Raw genomic sequence first — 20,538 nt, forward strand, 5'->3', positions numbered from 1 at the left:
TTTCACAATTTTTCAAATGCATAAAATGTATAAAAATCTTTTGAAAATAGCAGATCTACAAGCTCACAATGCGTTGCGAATGCGACACATTGTGAGCTTGAAGATGGGCTATTTTCAAATGGCCATAATGTATATAGGGCTGAAGTGGTTAATGTATGTTTTGTAATAATAATCCAAATCTACAAAGTAACTAGTAACTCAAGTTTTCAAATAATTGTAGTGGAGTAAAAGTACAATATTTGCCTTTTAGATGTAGTGGAGTAGAAGTAAAAGTATTGGAAATTGGTAATACTCAAGTAAAGTACAAATACCTCAAAATTGTACTTAAGTAAATGCACTTAGTTACTTACCACCACTGGTTGTATACATCCAGCATGTATGGTCATGCTTTTGGTCATTATGTTTTCAAACTCTCTTTGGGTGATTGTAACATGTGGCTCTGATGCCGTGGTACAGTGGGCAGGTAGTTAAAAGTCTGGCTTGGTATCTATACCACATTTTGTGTTAATGGGGTTCAAGGTGGTTCTTCCATCTCTCTGCTGCTCTTTAATTACTGTGTTCGTGTTAATTGCAAATTATCACCTGCGTGTGTTCGGCTCCCTCGCCTGGAGCATTAATTAGTGGACGAGTTAAACAGATGGCGTTTACGACCAGGAAATACTAAATATTGGGCGTGCATAATCAACAATGAGTTCATGGGTGGATATACGTGCACTGTCTGTCAACAGTGAGTATATGAATGCATGTATGTGCCGTTAAAAGATAGAGAGAGAGAGAGAGGAGAGAGAGAGGAGAGAGAGAGAGAGAGAGAGAGAGAGAGAGAGAGAGAGAGAGAGAGAGAGAGGGGGAGGGGAGGGAGGGGGAGAGGGAGGGAGAGAGAGAGAGAGAGAGAGAGAGAGAGAGAGAGAGAGAGAGAGAGAGAGAGAGAGTGAAGCCCTTTGACGTTAGCCATTTTCTGCAAGTAGCCTGAGGATGTTAAACAGAGGCAATTTAACAAAATACTCACAGAAAAGAGCTGCTTGGCAAACATGGAGTGAGAATGGAGGAAATCAAATGGACGAGTGTGCCAAAATGCTGCTGAAAAATACTTGACTTGATACACTGAGAGAGCATAATGGCACACAGTCCATGGAGAAGAACATTCACAATACCATCCAAACTGTATTATGTCTCCTGAGGCGTATACAGACCTGCAGTCATCACAGTATGTGACTGGACTGTGTCCAGTCCAGTCCTCCCTCTCTCTCTCTCTCTCTCTCTCTCTCTCTCTCTCTCTCTCTCTCTCTCTCTCTCTCTCTCTCTCTCTCTCTCTCTCTCTCTCTCTCTCTCTCTCTCTCTCTCTCTCTCTCTCTCTCTCTCTCTCGGACCGGGGCAAAAACAAAATACCCGCAAGGCACATAATGTGGTGTTGCGTCATGATCCAGGGGAAACAAAACATTCTGATTGTACGCCCTATACGGTTCAAGAGTTATAAGCCAAAACGTGAATTGGCCTGTTATAGCACCACCATGAGGCCAATTTGAAAAATTATGATTGTGGCAGAGGTTCTTCCTTGGCCTACTGGGAGTGTGCGCACAGTTTCGCGCCGATCGGTCCAACAGTGCCAGAGATTAGCTGTTAACAGACAGACAGACGGACAGACGGACAGATGGACAGACGGGAGCGAAAAAACATAATCTTTCACCTTCGTCTGTTCCGGTCCCCTGGCTAAGGATAACAAGATTAATCAGTTATAAAGAGCACTCTATAACATCGACAGCCAAAAGGCAGACTTGACTGCTGAGTGTCAGCTGGTAGGGAGGACGAGTTGGCAGGAATCAGCTGCTGCTCAGCGGGAGATGAAAGCTTGCCTCTTACTAAGGCCTGCCTTAATTAACGTTATGATCAGTTGAACAACTTCAGGATTACAGGCAGCAGAGGTTGGTAGAGCTGGGATTAATTTTTGCAACAGGTATTGTAGGTAAAATGTAAACATATCCAGCTGTAAATGTCAGGTATGTTTCCATTACCATCACCACCAACAGCTGGGTACTGGGTAGGGAAGTTCAGCTGAAAGTGGGCATTGTGATTAGTTTCCTCCTGTGAGGAACACAGTGTGGCCAATCACATTTTAGAAATGAAAAATAAAAATAAATCAACAGGTGACTTCAAAGCCATGCTTGTGTAGTGAAATGTAAAACATTTGTCTTGGAAATTTGTAGTAAAACGGTTAAGAAAAAGTGAAGAACATACTAAAAGATGTACTTAAAGGTAGGGTAAGTGATTTTCTTTGGTTTAAATAAGTGTTAAATAGCTCAATATTCTGATAGTAATCATTGCTATAGAGTTTTCAGGTCGGGATACCAATTTTATCCAATCAGGATAGATAGTCAGTCAGGATACAGATTAAACAAGTGAAATGAAGTGATGACACACATATATAAGCAGACAAAATTGGAACTTTGTTCCAAAAATGTGTTTAGCTAAATTAGACCTGCTGGTGGCGCTATAACAGGCCAATGTGAAAAGGATGGCATTTCTTCCTCGGCCTAGTGGGAAGGTGCGCGCAAAATTTCACGGACATTGTATGCTGCGTTCATGATTTGAGCCATTTTGTTCAAAACTAACCAATCATGCAAACTTTGGAAGCCAACCTTAGCCAGTCAGGATAGAATATGGAAAATAGGACAGATCCGTGTTGATCACATGACTATAGAGATACTGTGTATCGATTTGTGTGAGGTTTGGCCAAAATCTGTAAGAGTGATATCCAAAAATGTGTTTTCCACAAATCGGCCTCCTGGTGGCGCTATAACAGACCAATCTGAAAATTCTTGGGCAGAGGTTTGGCTTTGGCATCCAGAGAGTGTGTGTGCAAAGTTTCGCAGCGGCTGGGCTAACGGTGCCGGAGATTAGCTGTCCACAGACAGACACACGGACGGACGGACGGACGGACGGACGGACGGACGGACGGACGGACGGACGGACGGACACAAGGACGGACGGACAGGGTGCAAAACATACTCTCGCAATGCCTTTTGGCCTGGCGGAAACAATAAGGAATAAAGTAGTGTTCACACTACTGTAGATGTCCAGGGCAGAATTCCACATTTTAAAAAGTTATATTTTTTTCGGCTCAGCAGCAACAGCCTTCATCAGATTTTCTTTTTTTTTCTTATAATTTTTATCCCACGATTTTGTAACCCTTATTTTTCACCCGGTGCCAATTTTCTAAGTTATCCTGGGCGCTACACTCCCCTCACCAGCCTAGGGAGGCCAGGGCCGAGCTCATGCCTCCTTCAATGCATGAGAGCCAACTGACCTTCTTGTCACCTGACAGGGGGGAGTTTCCCTGGTTGGACGTAGCGGGTGGAAGGAACACGTTATTCCAACCCTTCCCCTCCATCAGGCGCCCCGGCTGTCATGGGGAGGCGGTATAGCGACCAGGATTACAACATGTTTTTTTTGTGAGGGTATTAACTACCCTGAGAGACACGGGGAGAACATGCAAACTCCACACAGAGTAGGCCCTTTCGCCAACCCCACCTAGGGTATGGAAGCTGATGACGCGGAGGAGTAGACACGCCCCCAGCGCCCACAGCGTCCACAGCGTCCCCGTCCCCTTCATCAGATTTTCTAAGTCGTTTTTTTAAGCCAAGGTATCATTCTCGTTTCTTTACTGTTTAATGACATAAGGAGTTTCCTCATAATCCTTGTTGGTTTAGTATAGTAGAGAATCACATCTGATGAGCTTCCAGCCACATTGCATTAGTAGCAGGCTGAATGACAAACCAGCTGTGACTGTCAGATTAGACTATAATCCATTCTGCTTCATTTCAGCAATGAGCGGGAACGTTCACTTGCTCCCTTTGGTCCCTAAGAAAATGATCAAGATTTAGCACAGTAAGCAGACAGTGTATTCCTCCATCTGTCTAAGAATTTAAGACACAGTATAGGAGGCTTTTAGCATGAGCTCTCAACACTGGGCAGCGTTGAGGAGCTTATTCCCTCTGAGGGTTCCATCGCTGGGCATGTGCTACCAGATAAATGTGTCAGAAAGAAGGTTGGACAACCGTGACAGCCAGAAGCAGGGCATACTGCAGCTGGCATACAAAAAGAGGAGGCCGATTAAACCATCACATCCCGTGATTCTCCTCATGAAGAGCTTGACGCGCCGTAAAGTGACATCCAGCAATGAAAGCAGATTTCATGGCTCATTGTGACTTCTACAAGCCTTTATAACAGCACAACGGACACATGAAAAAGCCTCTCCTTTGTGAATTAATGATGTTCACTGAACCTTGAACTGCTGTGTGAACTCACGGCTGGCTAATGAAGTGCACATGGTGAACGTGAGCGTGTAGGAGAGAGCTGCTGCTTCTTCACAGCTTGTGTGATTTATGCATAAACATCTGTCAGCCTCCCTCACTAGGAATTAGACCATCATGTCTCGTCGCAGCAGGATTGAGCCGTGCACCTGCTGAGGTCGGCCGCATGCTTTGCATCAGTGGCAACAACCTGCAACTCTCTGCCCAGAGCAAATCCCTGTATTACCATGAACAAGAGATCCCTGCAGCAAGTTCTACTGTTGGCTGTTGATGTCATGCCACCAAAGTGCTGTCACTCCTGACCAACTCCAGGACAGTAAATGTTGACCGTAATGCCTGAATTATACTTTTGTTGTATGCACGGACAATAGCAGATCTACAAGCTCACTCTGAGTTTTTGGTGTGAGACACTGTAGTGTCTATTTCAGCTTATGAAAGACTTCACTACACAGAATGAATGCAATGATATTATTGCGAAGTACTGTTTACAAGAATGGCGCTGGAACGCATAATGAATTTGCTTTACATGAATAGCTTATGCATAATGGAACGTATAATGACGTTGCTTTGCATGAATGGAATATGCATTAATGGAACATATAATGATGTTGCGTTGGCGCGGGCCCCATCGTAGGAGTAGAGTCAGATCAGAACAGTCCTGATCAGATCCTGCCTGATGAAGGCAGAGGGCTCTTCAGGAGCCCGGCCCCTATAGACAGGGCCAACCGGGTGGTGCCTGCTGCTTGGGCGGTGTCGGGGAGGTGGTGGGTGACCTGAACAGAGAGCATGAATATGAGTGAGACAAGTAGGGAGGAGGAGTCCTTTTAAAGGGACTGTCAATCAGCTCAGCTGATCTGATTGGAGCAGAGCTAATGAGGTGATAGTTGAGGAATATAATGAATGACAGCTTTGTTCAGTCTTCCAGCTGAACCTCAGTAAATGAACTTCCATTTTGTTTTCCAGTTCAGGTTACATACTACAGCTGGGTAAAAACATGGCAGGCTGCACAAGTCTTAGTACACCGTGATGTAAGCCACACGGCTACTAATACAATAGGTGTGGTAGATGTAGGTGTGGTCAGTGTGCATTGACAATACTGTTGACTACTGTCTCTGCTTGCACATTGGCACACACACATGGCTCTGAGCACACGTGAATCCAACTCAACCGCTATTCATTTGATTAGCTGCAGCTGTGTTGCTCACTAGCCTGCCATGTTTTCAATCTGTTGTAGTTTTTTACCTGAATTGGAAAATAAACGACAAAATCAGCGTAGGGTTTCCTCCCCCTTTAATATCTCCGGCATAAGCTAGTCTAAAAAAACGCAAATCTCTCAGACAGCCCAACCTGATTACTTTACTTACCAAGCATCTTACCATTTGATTTGTATTCTCCACAGAGATGGACGAAGTACTCAACCCCAGTACTTGAGTAAGAGTACAGATAGTCCTGGTCAAATTCACTACAAGTAATAGTAGCTCAGTCAAAATGTTACTCAAGTAAGAGTAAAAAAGTCATTGCTTTTAAATATACTCAAGTATTCAAAAGTACATGCTTTGAAAAGACACTTAAAGTACAAGTAAAAGCAAAAGTACATGCTTTTAAAAATACTTAAAGCACAAGTAAAAGTAAAAGTAGCGGCACATTTCTTAATTTTTATATCAATGAATTGCTGTAATGTTTTCAAAATTAATTTATAGGACCTTGTCACTTGTTTCAGAGAAACTCTGAAACCACAGCACTGCATGTACTGATACGCAGTGGTGTAAAAAGTGCTCAAATGTTTTACTTAAGTAAAAGTAGCAATACCACAATATAAAAATACTCTGTTACAAGTAAAAGTACAAAAGTATTGGCATCAAAATATACTTAAAGTACCAAAAGTAAAAGTACTAAAATGTTTGAAAATAGCAGATTTGAAAATATCAGCTCACAACAGCTTGTAGATCGGCTATTTTCAAATAGCCTATGTTTAAAATAGGGCTAAAGTGGTTAATGTATGTTTTGTAATATAATCATTTATATCTGCAAAGTAGCTAGTAACTAAAGTTTTCAAATAATTGTAGTGGAGTAAAAGTAAAAGATTTGCCTCCAGTAAAGTAAAACTACCTCAAAACCATACTTAAGTACAGTACTTGAGTAAATGTACTTAGTTACTTTACACCACTGCTGATACGTTATACAAAGCCTACAGAAACACTTATAAAAACATAGAAATTACTGAGGAACCAGAACTAAATACTTACTTAATACACAGAGCTGTGAAGGATTTGATACTGATCTTGTGGAGAATCAGGATCAAATCCTTCACAGCTCTGTGTCCACTCAAGCCCTTATAGGCACTTAACGGGAGGCGATGGAACATATAGTGCACGGTGGGATATCGGGTGCGTCATGCCAGCTCAGATTAGAAGAGGGGAAATAACTTCCTTTGAATCACAGTGGAATCATGAACGTGATTGGCACAACAAATGTAATCCTCTCCCCTGACAGTTGACAAGGCTCATGTGCTGAATCAAAGGATTCTGACAGATGGAGGTACAAATCAGTACTACTACCGTACTACAGAGATTACTACAGTACAACTGTCCTACAACACACAGCAGTTGCTGGCGTCTGCTTGCTAAGGTGAACTAAAAAACGTTCAAGTACATTTATGCCCTTCAGATCTGACTAATGGTGCTGTCATACAATCATTTTCTCTTTCCCTGAGTATGATATTTCATTTATTATCACACAGATCACAGTATAATATTTCACAGTGTTACATCAGTGCTGTATTTTTCACATTGCGCTGTGTGTGTATGTCATGATGATGTTTCCACAGATATGTTTAAAATTAAAATCGCTACACAGTATCTCTATAGTCATGTGATCAAGACGGATGTGTCCGATATGTCCATCCTAATTGGCTAGCATTGGCTTCCAAAGTTTGCAGGATAGGTCAGTTTGGAACCAAATGCCTCAAATCATGAACACAGCGTGCGATTTCCGTGATATTTTGCACGCACATCCCCACTAGGCAGAGGAAGAAATGCCACCCTTTTCACATTGGCCTGTTATAGTGCCACCAGCAGGTCTAATTTTAGCAAAACAGATTTTTGGAAAAAAAATCCTCTAATCATGGTAAATGGTAAATGGTGCATTTATATAGCGCTTTTAACCAAAGCGCTTTACATTGATTGTGCCATTAACCCATTCACACACACATTCATACACCGATGGCGGAGGAAACCATAATCATGAATGCAGTGTCCGATTGCCGTGAAAGGCCTAAGAACAAATGGCACCCTTTTCACATTGGCCTATTATAGCGCCACCAGGAGACCACAATAACCTACCTGACCTGGCGGAGACCTGTGCTCCGAGTCCGAAGAGCACTTTTTCTAGTTTTCTTTCTTTTTTTCTTTCTTTCTTTCTTTCTTTCTTTCTTTCTTTCTTTCTTTCTTTCTTTCTTTCTTTCTTTCTTTCTTTAATATTAAACTTTTTTAAATCTATGATGCAGTATTAAGGTCAACTATAGATTAATCGCTAATAATCACAAAGACATTGGCGGAACATTGGGGGGAACTTTAATAGACTCTTTGATAAACCAAAACTTCAAAATCTAACCAGGTGAAAAGGCTTTATAAAATGTGCAGATGAAAGTTTTGTGGAAATGGAAATACCCAATATTTTTTATTAACGGCTTCCCCAGAGGCATAACATTATGTACGGCACTATAATACCTGCTGTGAATAGTTAAAGAATATTCCCATCTTCACCATGGCATATTGCTTTAATGTGGATTCTGCACGGCATACTTAATCAGATAGTTTGATTGTCTGTGTGAAATAGCACTACTTATCTCTGCCAAGATATTCATGAGTGCTCTGCTCTCCCTTCTCGCAAATGATCAAAAGCAGCGCTGGAAATTCAGAAAATTATGATTTCTTGCCACGGCAGAAAGACCCAGAGAAATATACCACACAGAAAAAGCTGTGAGTGTTTAACTCTTAACATCCTCACTCTAAGTGGAGTCATATATGTACCTTTCACTCTTCACCTGCCTCAATAAATCAACCATGGACCGCCTCAAGCTAATTCAGAATGCTGCTGCCAGACTGTTGAACAGGTCCAGCAGAAGGTGCCACATCACCCCCAGTCCTGGCCTATTTACACTGGCTTCCTGTACATTTTAGGGTCCATTTCAAGGTCTTGGTGCTCACCTATAGAGCTTTGCATCAGTCGCAGACAACGCAGCTGCGTTGGGGCCCAGAGTCATTTGGGGCCCACCCGTGCCGTGGGTTAAATAAAATAATAACAAAATAAAAATGTATAGACCTGGTTGCTTGTTTCTCTCGCAAAATCTGGCAACACTGGAAGTCAGAAGAGGCGAGGTACACGTTCATCTAGACCTCGCTACAGTACAATAGGCCGCTGTCCTCTTGGTTTATAGACCGAAATGCGCAGTTTTGGCTGTTTTCTGTGGTCTGTGCTGTCTAATTTCCCTGGCGGCGGGGAGACACACACACACATTTGTGTCGTTTTTTGCTGTACTGCTTGAGATGAATTGTGCAGGCTTTTTTTTCTGTTCTACCTACTTTAATACCTTGTTTTGTTTTGTTTTGTTTTTAATCTCTATGTATTGTGAAGCACTTTGTGAGTCCTCTCTGTGAGAAGAGCTATATAAATAATATATATATAAATGTACTTACTTACTTACTTACCTTCAGAAACAGTACATTATTATATTGTGACAAATTAACCACTTAAGTCATATACTTAGTTGGCCGAGGTCCCCCAGGGCTCTATACTAGGTCTGCTAGTATTTACACCACAAATAGCAGATCTACAAGCTCCCAACGCGTTGCAACGTGCTTGTAGATCTATGAACTGAATTAATTTGAACTGAATGTTCACCCCCAGGATAGGGATGCTAGATTTAACACGGTTCAAGGAAAACCTGAATAAATGAGTGGAAAAACATAACAAATCAGTACAGGAATGATGCAATTAAGTCATTAATGCCCTCATGCTCTGTGGCATAAATATACATGCTGAGCATTTAGATCAAGATATTAAGAGGAAAATATCTGAGGCAAGATCAAGGCAAGGGTTCATTTTTGGGTCACGGGTGGCAGGAGCTTCAGTCACAAAGAAGCAGTGATGGAAAGTAGCTAAGTAGCTTTATTTAAGTACTGTACTTACTGTAAGTACAATTTTGAGGTATTTGTACTTTACTTGAGTATTTCCAACTTCCAATACGTTTACTTCTACTCCACTACATCTCGGATCCAAATATTGTGTATTTCTATATTGCAGTATTGATACTTTTACTTAAGTAAAACATTTGAGAACTTTTTCCACCACTGCAAAGAAGACTGCTTAACTGGGTTGCTGTTTTAAGGGGAACAGTGACTAAAGTGACATCTTTCAACTGACATCAATTGTAAATTGTGGTGGAAAGCACACATTGGATGACAGGGATGCTTATACATTAGTGTGAAATGTAAGAACAACAAAAGAGCAACTCCTCCTCAGATGAATGAGAATGTTATAATGCAGGATCATGTGATCAGACTGTGTTAGAACAGTACTGGCAACTATTACAGACAGTGGTGGAAAAAGTACTCAAACATTTTACTTAAGTAAAAGTATCAATGCTGCAATGTAGTACTCTGTTACAAGTAAAAGTCTGCAATTCAAAATTTACTTTAGTAAAAGTACAAAAGTATTGGTATCAAAATGTACTTAAAGTACCAAAAGTAAAAGTACAAAAATGTTTGAAAATAGCAGATCTACAAGCTAACAACGCGTCGTATTTTGAGCTTGTAGATCAGCTATTTTCAAAGAGCCTATTTATAAAATAGGGCTTAAGTGGTTAATGTATGTTTTATAATGTAATAATTTATATCTGCAAAGTAACTAGTAACTAGAATTTTCAAATAATTGTAGTAAAGTAAAAGTACAATATCTGCCTCTGAGATGTAATGCAGTAGAAGTAAAAGTATTGGAAATTGGAAATACTCAAGTAAAGTACAATTACCTACAAAAAACATAGACCTTGGTCTACAGAAATGTGGAGAAGGGTTATATGCTCAGATGAGTCATCCATCCTTCACCAATATTGTCCACAAGTGGACGGTACAGGCCTGAATGCTTGACCCCTACACTGAGGGGGTCCCGAAGCTCTGTTGTGCTGTGAGGAGTCTTTTCCTGCCATGATTTGAGTCCACTTGTCCCCTTAGAGGGAAAGGTCACTGCAAATCAATACAAAGTTATTCTGAGACAGTGTGAATTGGACACTCCTTTGTGCTGCTAGCTAACATGCTACACAACCAAGCCCCCATCTATTCTGTTCTGTTCTGTTCTGTTCTGTTCTGTTCTGTTCTGTTCTGTTCTGTTCTGTTCTGTTCTGTTCTGTTCTGTTCTGTTCGGTTCTGTTCGGTTCTGTTCGGTTCTGTTCTGTTCTGTTCTTGGATTACTGACTCCTGTTGGACTCTGGCACATTTACATATAGAATACAGATGCATAACAGATACCTGTTAAGGATAATAGCTTGAAACATTTAATTGGTATATTATATATTCACACATTGATAGAATGTACATAATATATAAGGTAAACCAAGTCCCAGTTATCAATACAAGGCATACTGTGCATGCATGCTGTCTTATACAGTAGAATATCAAATCTAGGCATGTGAGAATACTTTCCTTTTAGGAGGCGTACTGCTGTGAAGTAGCATACATAATATTCTGTATATGAAGATACACAGTAAGCATCCCTGTTGAGATTCACTGACCCTGATTTGTCAATGTTTATACCATCAAATAACTACTGCAAAGCAACAAGAGACTTTCAGTAAAGAAAGTAAAGCGACACACCATTTTAAAATGTATTAAAGTCAAGAATATGCATGAACACACACGCACGCACGCACGCACGCACACGCACACGCACACGCACACACACACACACACACACACACACACACACACACACACACACCCCCCCACACAGCTCCCTGCTCCCATACTCCCTGCGAGTATGATGCTTGTTTAGAGAGCAACAAGCCAGTTTTATATTGTTATCTCAAATCACTCATTTAGAACTAACCAGAGCTAAGCCATGGAGAATTAACATTACATGGTGTGTGTTCTGCATATCTCTAACATGAGGCAATTAGTTCTCATCCAAGGATATAAAAACACACCACACTGCAAGCATAATTTACAAATCCCTGTTACCACCACACACTGTTCTATATTATCACTGTCGACCAGAAACCTTGCATGTGGTTATGTCTATCTGGTCTAAAAATATTGTGCCAATTAAAAGTATTAACAAAAACTTGTGACTAAACAACAACTATTGAAGTCATTGGAACACAGGTTATTTTTTCCATTTCCTGAAAAGTAACCATTTGTGAGATGCAAGGTTTTCACCCAACAGTGACGGCACGCAGCTGCTCTCCTCACTGCTGATCCCAAAACTAATGTTCCCACTAATGTTCCCTTTGCTCTGTGACCCTGAGCAGATACACCAAGATGAAGACGGCCACAAACATCTACATCTTCAACCTGGCTCTGGCCGACGCCTTGGCCACCAGCACGCTTCCCTTCCAGAGCGCCAAATACCTCATGAACACGTGGGCCTTCGGCGAGGTGCTGTGCAAAGTGGTCATCGCTATAGATTACTACAACATGTTCACCAGCATTTTCACGCTCACCATGATGAGTGTGGATCGCTACATCGCCGTGTGTCACCCCGTCAGAGCTCTGGAGTTCAGAACGCCCGCCAAAGCCAAGCTGATCAACGTCCTCATCTGGGTGCTGTCCTCGGCCATCGGGGTGCCCATCATGGTCATGGCGGTGACCAAAGTGTCAGACAGTGGTGAGATAATAACCCATGTTTGTGTTATCAATCAATCAATCAATCAATCAATCAATCAATCAATCAATCAATCAACTTTATTTGTGTAGATTCAGGGGTCCATTAAAAACAAACAACATAAAAAACATAGACTGTAAAAAAGAAATGGACAAAGTTACGCAAATACACTACTAGACTACAGATCGCAAATGAAGCCAATTTTTCAACAATTTCAAATCTTTCTATATCCGGTTCGAATAAGCAAATAAGAAACCGGAAATTAATGCATGCTATTGGTTGGGACCAGTGTGGGGGTGAGGAATGAATGCTATTGGTTGTGTAGCTTGTCAATCAAATCATCAGAAGGTAGCCACGCCCCTCCTACAGCATACCCTACTTTATCATCAATTTTTAAAATAAATGGGACCATCATTTACCAAAATGCATATCATGGTGATTGAAAGAATACTTTAAACTAGCGACTGGAAACATATAAATTAGTACTTATGACAATGTTTATTAAGGTAATAAAATCAAGTGTAAAGATCGGCAAAAACCCATCCACTTGAATAGTGCCTAATTCTTTCTGACACCAGCAGGGGTAAAACAGTGATACTACAGGCCATTCGTATGAACTGTCACTTCCTATACAGCCTCAATTTACAACTCAGGAGCTGGCCCCTTGATAAAACACTACACACAGAAAGAACCCCTATAAAAACATCAGCTATTACAAGAGACAATCATACCAGTGTTTCCTAAAAGTAGACCGATATCTCGCAACACAGAGGCCTGGGTTAGACAGCAGCATAATAATAGAATTCAGTCGACACATATACATGATTGTGTACATCAGGTTTATCAATAGGGCATGAACAGTGTTGACTCCCACATTGCAGAACAACTCAACTGCACCACCTTGGTTTTCTCAATAGTATACGCATGCAATCACTATAAGCAACCTGAAGCTAATACATGCTTGCCTTCCTGATCTTAATCCTCATCAGGGCGGTACACAGTGCAGTACAGTATGCTCTGAAGAGGTTTACCTTCACAACAATTGAACATGAGTAGAATTTCCTTCCCCAGCATGTTAGCTTGATAATATAGGACCGGTGCAGCCTAATATAGATCGTCATCATCTGTCAGTTGGTCTGGTTATAACATACATGATGCTAAATCATGATGATACATGATGATAAATCATGATTTCCATTCAGTGAGGACCACTTATATTTTTGATTGATTCAATACTTTATTAGTCAGAAATGTAAACAGCACATGGTACAGTCATAAATTAAAGGGCAAGACCAATTTGTTAGAGGTTTTGGTTGTGTAGTTACCTTTCCATGGTGTAACTCCAAAGGTGGACAAGAAATCAAAAATAATTGCTCCATTGATTAGAAATTCATAATTCAAAATATGCTCCTCATTGACTTTCATTGTACGCTGAAACAGCTCTCAAAAACATTCAACCGAACGCAAACAAAGTTGATTCAGACAATATAGAGCATCACCAAATCCAGTACTGTTTGTGTTTTAATAAAGATGTCAACTTCCTGTTGATTTTGCCATTTTTATTAGGAAGAAACCGTGGATCCGGATCTGGACCTTCAAATAGTAAAATCAACAGGAAGATAATAAAAAAAAAACAGTATTGGGTTTGGTGATATTGTCTGAATCGGCTTGGTTTGCGTTTGTTTAAGTGCTAAAAGAGTGACTTTGAGAGCTGTTTTACCGTACAATGTAAGTCAATGAGGAGCATGATATTTTAAATGATCAATTTCTAATCAATGGAGCAATTATTTTTGATTTCTTGTCCTCTTTTGGAGTTATATCATGGCAAGGTAATTACACAACCCAGACCTTGACCAAAGTGGTCTTGTCCTTTAAGGCTAAAGGATAACACCAACAAGTCCTGGGGACTTGTTTCCATTGTGGTCCTATGTATTCAATTCATCATAGCATGCAACATTAACACCACAATACATGTCATCAATAAATACAAACACTATTCCTATGTACAAAGGAGAAAAAGGAAAAAACGCTGGCAGTGAATGACACCTCCTTTCGATGAGAATTTACATTTAGTTCCCCTTGCGGTCTCCCGATAGATGTTTTTGCAGGCCAATTTTGAAAGAGACCAGTGATTTACATATTTTAATGGATGGTATAAGGGCATTCCGCATGTTGGTGGCAGAGTAGATAAGGTTGAAAACGGGTGAAGTGCTCCTTTAATCCCGTGTTAGAGAAATGACATGATTTCATTAAATAGACCAGGAGTGATAAAAAAAGGGCGATAAGTCCTGTAAGAATAGCGCTGCTGCTGTTTTCTTCTGTATTTCTGCTACCAGCACTCACAACTCAAAACAACAATGACCTTGCCTTTTCATAACCTCGCCTTTTCATAACGCCGACCTGTTCTCCAGTTGAAACCATATCAACTTTTCTGATCGCAGCATTCATCATTGTCCCTTTAGAGTTCTGCCAACCAATAGGAGTGAAACAGAGGCGGGCGGGTCCAGAGAGAAGAGAATCAGTTTGTCTAGCAAAGGAGAAACGTAATGCTTACTAAAAGGAGCCCCAATTTTTTCACATGGGTCTGTTATAGCGCCACCAGGAGGCCGATTTGTGCAAAACCCTTTTTTTTTACATTACTCCTACAGATTTTATCCAAACGTCATGCAAATCGGTACACAGTATCTCTATAGTCATGTGATCAACACGAATCTGTCCGATTTCCCATATTCCATCCTCATTGCCTATGGTTGGCTTCCAAAGTTTGCAGGATTGGTCCGTTTTGAACAAAAAGCCTCAAACATTTTTCAAAACTTTCATTTTCATTAGCATATTTCCGCCGGTAATCAAATTATTGGCTTAGGAATGCGACAAAAACAAAAAGATCTCCATGAATTCAATGCTTCATGGGGTGTGTAATTGATAGAAAATAAGTACTTTTGGGGGTGAACTACTCCTTTAACTTAGGCCTACTGTACCTTGTTGAGGCTAATGTTTCAAGAGCTTTTTCAGAGCTTTATTTTCTTCTTTTTATTTTTTTACAGGTCCCTGGTGGACAGTGTTTAGCCCTAGTGTTGATAACTGTTATCTGCAGTAGGGCTGATAAGGCTAAGTGCTACCCTGCACTGAAGTGTCACTGTGAGTGATCTTGCTGTGGAGGGAACTCACTGTTGCTGCATTGATCAAATGCGAGTTTCTTATTGTGTCAGGTGAAGTTAGACAGAAACGCAGGAAGTGCAGACAAAATATAGAGTATGGAAACAAGTTTATGCCACAGTGCTCATCATACATACACTGGCAAAACAGGCTACAAAAAGAGACTACAGAAACAAGATAATTGGACAAACAGGCAAGGAAACATACAGGTTTATTATTCTTCTGACTACAGTGACGTCACATGTTACTTATCGATCATCCGCCATGATGTTGCCGGGTCAAATCAGTGCATAGACCATTGGAAAAAGGTGGTCCTTTCTTGGATATTTTGTGATTATGTGGATCTATATGCCTTTTTTATGTCAACTACATACTTCAGCCAAGTGCGCCACCACGTTATAAGCAAAGATTAACTACGTTGTGGACATAAAGAATGTCCATAAATGTCTGGACTAATAACCCTCAAGCATGGCCATCAGTTGAGTTCGAGAATATTTCCGTTGACCTGATAGTCTAACTGGTTGTACTTACATACTGTACTTAATTCATTCAAATCTTGAAATATTTCATGGTTTGCTGATGCGCTGGTGTATACCAACAGCCGTTATGTTATGTAATACATTATTCTCTCTCTCTCTCTCTCTCTCTCTCTCTCTCTCTCTCTCTCTCTCTCTCTCTCTCTCTCTCTCTCTCTCTCTCTCTCTCTCTCTCTCTCTCTCTCTCTCTCTCTCTCTCCAGGTAAGGTCATCTGCATGCTGAAGTTCCCTGAACCAGACTGGTACTGGGACACAGTGACTAAGATCTGCGTGTTCATCTTTGCGTTCGTGGTGCCGGTGATGGTCATCACCATCTGTTACGGCCTGATGATCCTGCGTCTGAAGAGCGTGCGGCTGCTGTCCGGCTCCAAGGAGAAGGACCGCAGCATGCGGAGGATCACCCGCATGGTGCTGGTGATCGTGGCAGCCTTCATCATCTGCTGGACGCCCATCCACATCTTCATCATCGTCAAGACCATGGTGGATATTGACACCAGGAACCCCTTGGTGATCGCCAGCTGGCACCTGTGCATCGCCCTGGGCTACACCAACAGCAGCCTCAACCCCGTCCTCTACGCCTTCCTGGACGAGAACTTCAAGAGGTGCTTCCGGGATTTCTGCCTGCCCTGCCGGCCCATGCCAGACCAGAACAGCCTGAGCAGAGGTCGGAACGCCACCAGGGAACCGGTGTCTGTCTGCGCCCCGTCGGAACCCGGGAAGAAGCCGGTATGACTAGGCATGGAGCGGATCCCCCGCGGCTCTCGTTCCCGAAGGATCCAGCACGATCTGCAGTCAGAGGTTACACAAATCTCTACCACAGAGTTCTGAGAGTGACACAAATCTCTATCACAGAGCTCTGAGAGTGCCTTGGCAAGTCCAAGAGGGAGTCACGTCTGAAAACATTAAAAGGAACGGCTAAAATGATTCAGTGACGCAAAATAAGTTTTATTCCTATCATGTTTTTTCACTGACTGGGAAAAGGGATCAAATCACAAAATGGAGTCAGGTTTTTTATCTAAAGAAAATGTGATGCCTTATGAAGGTATGTTAAAAAGAAAACGATAGTTCAAACTGTCATACATACTGTATATACATCTGTTTAGAATTAAAACTACCATTGTCTGCTCCACGCACAACTACACAGGGCTTCTTCATGATGTAAACAAAGCAAAGAACGACCTAAATGTCTGTATGTTGTGCAGCAAAAAGTACAAAAGTAGGTCATGGATGATTTAAAGTGAAATTAATTAGCCAAAACAAAGACGTAAATAAAAACCATAGCCTTACTGCTTCAAAGTCCTCCATGTTCTGGAAAAGAACATTATCCCTAACTCTAAACCTTGGGTATCAACGAGACATTTCTCCAACAGCAGTCAGATTGTGACTCCTCTCCTTTTCCAAGGAGAGGAGAAAACATCCATGTTTTTCATCTCTGTCTTCAAAGCCCTCACAAATCTCAAAGTCTGTTGTGCATTAAACAGCACAGACACAAACAAAAGAGCATTGCCCTGCCTGCTGGATGCACAACAAGGTTACTGAGTCTACTGAAATTCAAAGAGAATTTTGGAATCTGGTTTGGTATTCAGTACGCTACACTCCAAGAACTTTGGAGAAAAAAAACACGTCCCCTTTGACTGAGAATAATGTCTGCCATGAATAGATGAATGTTTAAACGGACACAACCCCTCTACTGTACAGAATCACTGAATCCTGGATGTGCAGGTTCTGTTCTTCACCTACAAGACTGTCAAGGGCAACTGGGAAACTGTGAGAATCACTGTGGAAGCTCTAGAATCACTAAACAGTCACAGCAGACGACTGTGGACGACAGAGTATGAACACTCACAGTTTGTGAGATGCTTTAAAGGTGAACGTCATTTTCAACCGTATCTTCATACAACTGGTCCTCACTAATGCTCATTATGAGAAGGCACAATTTCTGTCTACTCAATCGGTGTCTCATTGGTGGGTTGCGGACAGTTTGTTCAGAAACCTGCCTACCAATGACATCATCGGGGAATCCAAGCTCATTCTGTTCCTGGAAAGGTAGCATGCTGAAATAAAATAAAGTGTTCTTGCATTAATACAAACAAACAAGTACAGGTTTGACATCTAGTTTCGAAGTCACTGGTTTGAAATGTCCTCAGCCGCCCAATGAGACGCAGAGTGAGTAGACACAAATATAATTGCATCATATAATGAGCATTAGTGGGGACCAAGTGTATGAAGATAGGTTGAAAAGTCGTCCTTCAACACCAGTATAAAATCAAAGGGACAACGTAGCTTATGTGGTCATAATGTGGCCAGTGTTTCACTGTGAAGTGACAGATTATTGGCCATGAGTCAGGCAGGAGTATCGATTTGCCTTCTAAATGAGCACCGCGCTGTCATCTGTCAAATTGAATATCTCTGGCACACTGACAAAGTACTTTAGTGTAAAAGGCCATTCATTGCCTGTGACAGATCTTGACACTAATCAAATTGGAGACTAAAATCAATAGGGCAGCGAGGTCGATAATTACGCTGCTATGTTGCCAAATATGTCAGACAAATAGAGGAAGAATTTACTGAAAAGCATTCTTGTTAATCATATTTTTGTAGGCCAATGCATGCTTGAGATAAATTGTGCCAAAATGTGTGTGATATATCTTCAAATGTAATATTATACAATAGCAGTTGCTATCATTGTTGAAGGGATACAATTGGTCATTTATGTCACAATGGGTATAAATAAGAAGTTAGACAATTATTTGATGTGACTTTATGTAGATATGAAGAGTTTTCTTTGTTTGCCTTTTAAATGTTGGGGCTAACATTTGAGTGGCAGCTATTTAATTGACTTTTCGCTGTGCCCGTGTATTCTGTCCATGTCAGTATTTCATCACATTGTTTAAATCCCTGACATGGTGCAGCTCAAACAAACGCTCGCGGAAGGCTTAATGGATTTGCTGTTTGTACGGAATGGAAGTTTTATTGGGGCTGTCTTGGTTGAAGGTTATTACAGTTTTGAATTTTTCATAGTTTTTTATTTTGTTTTGACATTTCAACTTCTAATATGTTTCAAAACATTTGTTGAGAAGTACTAGAGCCTGCACTCCAACTTCATGGAAAATATCCATTTTAATGGTAGTCCATGACCTCTCGGGCATTGGTTCTCAATGTGGGGTCCTACACTTGGAAGGGTCTAATGTATATCACACACAAGTATTAGTCCATGAGCCAGAGCCCCAAAATTGAGCAATGATTATCGAAAGAGTGGGCAAAATCATACCTATATTAAATTGCTTATAGGGTCAATATAAGTAAATCAATATATGATAAGGAGCAGCTTTTTCATATTTATCACACATTTTGTTATTTTCCCCATACGTACATGACAGGTGAAAAATTTCAACATTTTAAAAATAGTTATCATAATGAAACTTCCCCAGTTGATTACTTACATGAAGACAATGATTTATCGTATTACAAGTCTTCTGAACTTGTATATTTAAATATGCAAATTAGGCATTTAGTCCATGAGCCAGAGCCCCAAAATTGAGCCAGATATTGAATATTCCCTCGTTAAAAACCTTTGACTCCAACATCTTAACAAAATGAAATAAGAATGTTGACTCTGGCCTTGTCCAATGTTCCAATGTTGACTCTGGAAAGTTATGCAAATTCGGGCATATTTTCCTAATGCCTAATTTGCATGTTTAAATATACAATTTCAGAAAACTTGTAATACGATAAATCATTGTCTTCATGTAAGTAATCAACTGGGGAAGTTTCATTATGATAACTATTTTTAATTTTTTTTAATTTTTTTCACCTTTCGTATACGTATGGGGAAAATAACAAAATGTGTGATAAATATGAAAAAGCTGCTCCTGTGGATATATATTTATTTACTTATATTGACCCTATAAACAATTTAATATAGTTTTGCCCACTCTTTCGATAATGAAATCTTGTCTGGCTCATGGACTATATAGTAGAATTTGAAAGATAGATGTCCTGGTCCTCACAAAAAAGGTTGTTTTATTGTTAAACATGATTTTTAGAGTTACAATAGGTAAAATATTGAGGTTGTGGTCATTAAGATTATACATTCAGAGGTTAGGTTTAGGGTGTTAGGGTTGAAGTTATGCCTGGTTTATGCCTAGTTGCACTCCAGTGTCACACACCAAAAATAGCTGATCTAGAAGCTCAGAACATGTTACAGCACAATGTGTCGTGAGCTTGTAGATCGCCTACCTTTGGCTTTAGGGTTAGGCAACATTTTATTTGATGTTATTCATAAAATCGCTAAAATATTGATGTCCTCAAAGTATAATACAAACATGTGTGAGTGTGTGCGCACACACACACATATCAGGTTCATGCATTCAAACGGCATTATCTGAATGAATTAATCAGTTTTTATATAAAGCCTATTTTGAAGCTGCAGTATATGATGGACGGTTTGTCGATATTGTATTAATTTCCACCTCTCATTTGATAATCCATTTGTTAAACCATCTCATCATTATTTCTGCACTGTTTGCAATGCTTGGATTATAGCTCTATTATTACAGTTCAATTGTGTCACTTTGGTTGCTGATGTGTAACTGCTTAAACCTGAATACTGAAACGTTTGTGTAAAGATTAATAGTTGTACATTTGTGTTAGATGCTAATTTG

General features: G+C 40.6%; 1 protein-coding gene across 1 annotated transcript in view; it reads left to right on the forward strand.

The window, feature by feature from the left end:
• The window catches only part of oprd1a (opioid receptor, delta 1a), a gene marked incomplete at both ends in the record, with an annotated part of 19,595 nt that extends 2,989 nt beyond the window's left edge, over positions 1-16,606 (forward strand). The window contains 2 exons of the mRNA XM_080442753.1: positions 11,830-12,185; positions 16,077-16,606. Coding sequence (XP_080298879.1) covers positions 11,830-12,185; positions 16,077-16,606 — 886 coding nt within the window. The remainder of the gene's footprint in view (positions 1-11,829; positions 12,186-16,076) is intronic.
• Between the last annotated feature and the right edge of the window lie 3,932 nt (positions 16,607-20,538).

This window comes from Gymnoscopelus braueri (genome assembly GCF_963280865.1).
Source record: "Gymnoscopelus braueri genome assembly, chromosome: 11".
NCBI lineage: Eukaryota > Metazoa > Chordata > Actinopteri > Myctophiformes > Myctophidae > Gymnoscopelus > Gymnoscopelus braueri.